The 5,649-nt window shown below is 19.8% G+C and overlaps 1 protein-coding gene across 2 annotated transcripts; it reads left to right on the top strand.

The window, feature by feature from the left end:
• Window positions 1-1,758: 1,758 nt before the first annotated feature.
• On the top strand, window positions 1,759-5,066 carry LOC102681043 (uncharacterized protein C2orf42). Of its 2 annotated transcripts, none has more exons than XM_006621266.2 (7): window positions 1,759-1,908; window positions 2,422-2,810; window positions 2,914-3,237; window positions 3,308-3,527; window positions 3,584-3,786; window positions 3,860-4,778; window positions 4,871-5,066. In XM_006621266.2, exons 2-7 carry the CDS (start codon window positions 2,424-2,426, stop codon window positions 5,038-5,040), a joined length of 2,223 nt encoding a protein of 740 aa, XP_006621329.1. In that variant the 5' UTR covers window positions 1,759-1,908; window positions 2,422-2,423; the 3' UTR covers window positions 5,041-5,066. The 2 variants fall into 2 exon arrangements, with proteins under 2 accessions (XP_006621329.1, XP_031369065.1); XM_031513205.1 differs by lacking the exon at window positions 1,759-1,908 and having other exon boundaries at window positions 2,471-2,591; window positions 2,683-2,810.
• The last annotated feature ends 583 nt before the right edge of the window (window positions 5,067-5,649 follow it).

Below are 5,649 nucleotides of genomic sequence, written 5' to 3'. Positions count from 1 at the left end.
CTTTGAAATGATATTCCATGATAAAAAAATAGTTTCATATTATATTCACAATATTTCATATAAAACAAAATTATTGTTGATAATACAAATTTAATTGAATTTATGTAAAGTGAATTTATGTAAAGTGAATTTATGTAAAGTGAAAACTTTTGTAACTAACTGTATATAGAAATATTAACATTTCTTATTAACAAGTTAATAATAAAAAAATAAATAAATTTTACATAAAGTGAATTATATTTAAAAGAATATTTAAAAGAAGAATATTTAAATTTCGTTCTGACATATTATCTAAATTTATTTTAAAGAATTAAAGATTGATTTAATTTTATGTATATATATATATATGTGTGTGTAAATTATATCCTTTGATAAAGGTGAAAATTAAAAAAAAAAAATATTTGTAATAAAATAAATAATTCATTTTTTTATGAAAAATGATGATATATATTATGTGGCGATATTAGTATTTTCTGTTCAATAAATAAATTCATAATACCATATATTTATTAATTAATTTATTAGAATATATATAGCAAATTGTTAAAATAATATTGTTATGTGTTAAGTTATTAATTTATAACAATGTGATATATTGTAAATATATATTTTAAATCAAATGTTATTATAAGAGCTAAAATATATTTACATTATTTAATAAAATTTCGTTTTCTGCCTTCATATTTATTTTGTTTTTCTAATATAATTAATATAATTAATAAATTTGATACAAATAATAAATTTATCTTTTGAAAATTATATTAATATATTTATAAATATAATTAAAATATAAACAAATTTAATGCATAATTTTAAAAAAGTATTATGAATAAATAATACGTAAATTTAATAATTATCACTATATAATTATATTATTTATAATTATCAATATAAATAATTATATTGAAAGTTTAAAATCTGATATTAAAAATAAAAAAAATATCAATCGTTTGAAATAAATAAATATTTTAATAGATACCATTCAATATTACACATAAATTATTCTTTTAAAATAGTTCGTTAAATAAATTATTTTCATTATTATCGAGTTATTTCATATTTAGAGGTTAAATGAATCATATTTATTTTTACTATATCATTATGTTTATTATTTTTCAATAATTATTTTTCCATCACTCTTTATAAAAGTATACCCGTTATTAATCTTATTTTTTATTAATCTGATTGCTAAAAATATTCTACATTTGATATCAAATTTTATAAAATACAACTATGTGATTTGATACCAAATAGATAAACGTAAGTGAAGTTTTGACATTTAAAATTTAATATATTTAGTTTTAGACTTTTATTTTTTTATTAAAAAGTTATATAATATTATAATAAAATTGAGAAAAATAATTTATTTTAATTAATATATTAGACAGTTAATTAGTTTTACTTAAATAAATAAAAAATAAAAAAATAAATTTTTAGATTTTTAATGGAATATGTAATTATAAAAATATTTTTTCATATATATGTAATTTATAATATATTTTTTAAAAAATATTTTTATTTTATTTGTTTGAATATATATTCAATTAAATAATGGAAAAGAAATATCGAGAGTATTTTAAATATTAAGAAAATAATAACATTTTACAATTATTTTAAAGAATTATAAAAAAAGAAATGAATTATAAAAAAATTAAAAAGATTATAATCATTATTTTATAATAATGTTATAAAATAAAAATAATAATAATTAAACAATTTAATTCTATGAATTTAAGTTAACATCGTGTAGAGAGAAATGCCCTCTGTCGCAAATACTAAGAATCTTGTATTAATATTGAGATGAGTTTTATTTATTTACTATCGAAATAAACTTTGTTATAATATAATTATCAGTGAAAATCATATAACTTTTACTTCTTGTTATAATTATTAATTTTGAATTAAAAAGTAAGAGCAGATAAAATCTTTATTTCTAATTCGTATATCGAAAAAATTAGAATTTGAAAAATGTGTCATGAAAAATAATATTTGAATGTTTAGTGAAAATATTTTTTTATGTATTATTTCTTTAATTTGAAAATGTAAATGTTATTTAACTTTTCTTTTCAATATTTTTACATTATAAATTTAATTAAATTTATATTATAAAATTAATAATTGTTTATACAATAGTTTTAGAACACAAATAAATATAAATTTCATATATAGTTTCAATCTATATTTTACAATATAATAATATTATAAAATAATTTTCATAGTTTTGTTATTTTGAACATTCTTTTTAAAATTATATAATAATTATAATATGATAATTATAATATAATACAGAAATATTTAAACTCATAACAATTTTTATGATTAAATATCTAAACATTCATAATAATAATCTATTTTAAATATATTTTATTTCATAAAAAAATTTAATTCTCTATATTACTAATTAAAAATAATATTATTTAGCTATGTCTAATGAGGAGCGTTTGAGGAAGCTACTCTCTGACTTAGGTAAAGCTACATTACGTGGAATTCGTAAATGCCCAAAATGTGGAACTTATAATGGATCTCGTGGTTTATGTTGTAAAAACAAATACTGTGATGCAGTATTTAAAGAACCTGGTGAAAAAAGAAAATTGTCAACTGAAGCATGTAAACTTATTACGGGCACAACTGCTCAAGTTTTTTCTGTAAGAGTTCGAGATAAAGGTCCAGATTATCGTGGATTTGTTCAATTACCATTAATAAATGCCACAATTTCTAATGAAATGACAACACTCATTTCACAATCCACTGCATTGTGTTTTGTTGATAGTTGTGAAAGAAGTTTTGATACTAGTGTCCTTAAATGTCATGTAAGTTTTATAAAATTAAAAATTAATCTCTATATTATTGAAATAAAATAATATTAACATTAATGACTTTTATGTTATAAAAATTTTAATATTTTTTTTATAGGAAAAAAATTCATCCGATGTGCCTGTCATTGCATGTCAACATATACAGGCAGCTTTAAGATGTTATGCAGAAGCACAGCCATTAACTTTAAGGAATTCTATTCTATCATCTTTAAATGTAAATAATGAAATGAAGCAAGAAATTTGGTTATTAGCTACAGAAACTTCTGGTCCTTTAGTACAACGTGTGTCTAAAAATATAATGGCAGTAAAATGCAAGGCTTCACCTAAACATCCATTAGGTTACCTTCATTTTTCTCTTTTTGTTACAAAATTAAAAGACAGAATTGAACATCGTTATTTTTGTTCTTGTTCTACATTTAAAGTAAGCATTAATAAAAAAACAATTTATTTATAATTAAAAATATTATTTACAATATTAAAAATTAATTTAGGGTACAGGAAAAACAGCAGGAGATAAACCAGATATAGCACAATCTTCTCAAAATAAACGTTGCGTACATTTTTATGCTTGTATTTGTGCATTTGCTAGTGATACAAAATTGTCAGAAGAATTTAGTTATTATATTAATTTAGATCAAAATGATTTAAGTATATCAAAATCATTAACGACAGTATTACATAATGATGAACAAGATAAAATAGTAGGCATTGGTAAGAGGATTCATATTAATTTTTTATGAAATATTCATTTTAAATTAAAATTTTAGATCTTGATAGTCTAACTACAGATGATACAGATACACATCTTTTAATATTTCGAGATGATACTTTAACAGTTCAAAGTTTAGATGGAAATAGATTAGATTTGGATTCAATGAATTTAGAATCTACAATTTTACCACATAGTATTGTTGAAAATATTGAAGTAGAATGTGATCGTACCTTATTGGAAGATAATATGATATCCCAGGTAAAAAATATTATTTATTTATTTAAATCTTTTATTAAAATAATAAATTAATAATAAATTTTTTAAAATGTAGGTGAATAATTTAGAAGTAATTAATCAAGATAATGTGCAACTTGGTGAAAACACAGTTAAGATGATAGATGATCAAACAAATATAGATTCTAAATACAATGTGCTTAATAATAGTCAATATATATTAAATGATAATAATATAAAGATAGTAAATACTGGAACTTTAAAAATTCTTGATACAAATGCAATTTTAGATGTGAATAACATGAAATTAATTGATGTTAATACTGTTTCAAATACAAATAATGTAAAAATAATAGATAAAAACATATTAATACAATATGATACTGGAAGTATATCAAATACAGAAAGTAATAACATACAACAACCAATTTCGACAAAACGAAAAAGAGATGATAAACCAACAAGCACAAATATTACAAGTTTGAATAATTTAAATTCAATAGAACCAAGGAAAGCTAAAACAAAGTTACATATTGTTAAGAAATATCAAAATCCTTGTGAAGATTTGGATGAAACAAATATAAATTTACCTTTCATCAAATGGCTTGCATCAATAACAGAAAGAATAAATCAAACTATGCATTTTCAATTTGATGGAAAACCAGATCCTTTAGTATTTCATGTACCGCAAATATTTTTTGATTGTTTACGAGAGAGAATATCTTGTGGAGGTAAAAAAAAACGTTTACCAAATTCAACAACGGCATTTGTTCGAAAAGACGGTGTACCATTAGGTACTTTTACTAAATACACATGGCAAATTACTAACATTTTACACGTTAAAAGTATTTTCGAAACGCCTCTTATACCTTTGGAAATTACGAGAAGTTTCGTGCAAAATGCAGATGGTACATATGAATTGTATAAAAGAGAAGAAACAGAAATAGATCGATATAAAAAAACTAATAATAATGCTTTAATTAAACCTTTAGAATTAAAAACATATTTAAAAGTTGGTAAGAAATACTTAAATTTAATAATACAGTATAAATTAATATATATATAACAAAAATTAAATAAAGATATACAAAATTTTATTTTATTTCAGGAAATACTTCTCCGAATCAAGTTGAACCAACGCCATTTTTAATAGAATGGATACCAGATATTTTGCCAATATCAAAAATTGGTGAGCTCAGAATTAGATTCGAATTTGGTCATGTAAAAAATGAAACAAGTCATAGATGGAGAAAAATAGCACTATTAAAAAACTATTAAATTTCATATTGTAATATTTATATTTACATTACCAGATTTTCATTTTCCTGTCATTTATTATTGATTAAATAAGTTAAGATATCTTTTGAGAAAAGTTTTACCAAAAGACAAAACAAATATTATATATAATTTCATGAATAATTTAGCATATTTTGTAAGTATTAAATGCAGTAAGACCTCCATTATTCGAATCTTATTATCTTTTTATCTGATTGTTTGAATACCTATTATCCGAAAATTTAATTATTTGCATAATATTAGTGATAAAAAAAATCAAATACATATCTAATATATTTTAATATATTTCAATGATAAGTTATACAGATCGATATTGATATTAATATTATAGAAAATGATATAATAAATGATGTAATTGAACAAATAAATAAAAAAAAATTAAAGATAAATTTATGAATGAAAATAAAAATAAATTTGATGATGTTTTCGTAAATAGTATTCCTATGCATATAAAAGCATTCATAACAAGAGTAATAATAATCTTTAAATATTAATGAAGTTTAAAAGAAAAAAAGTAATATAGAACTAATAATTTGAAATATAATTTGATAGCTTAGAAGGAAAAAAGATCAAAAGACTAAAAAAACTGAC

The sequence above is a fragment of the Apis dorsata genome, unplaced genomic scaffold (genome assembly GCF_000469605.1).
Source record: "Apis dorsata unplaced genomic scaffold, Apis dorsata 1.3 scaffold_625, whole genome shotgun sequence".
Lineage (NCBI taxonomy): Eukaryota > Metazoa > Arthropoda > Insecta > Hymenoptera > Apidae > Apis > Apis dorsata.
The sequence above is the reverse complement of the archived record's forward strand: the minus strand, read 5'-3'. Positions and strand labels throughout refer to the sequence as shown.

Excerpts from the sequence above, each read along its gene's own strand:
- LOC102681043 (XM_006621266.2), top strand. The coding sequence starts at position 2,424 with ATGTCTAATGAGGAGCGTTTGAGGAAGCTACTCTCTGACTTAGGTAAA. Across the intron at positions 3,528-3,583 it reads AGATAAAATAGTAGGCATTG|ATCTTGATAGTCTAACTACA; the intron begins GTAAGAGGATTC and ends TTAAAATTTTAG. Across the intron at positions 3,787-3,859 it reads AAGATAATATGATATCCCAG|GTGAATAATTTAGAAGTAAT; the intron begins GTAAAAAATATT and ends TTTAAAATGTAG.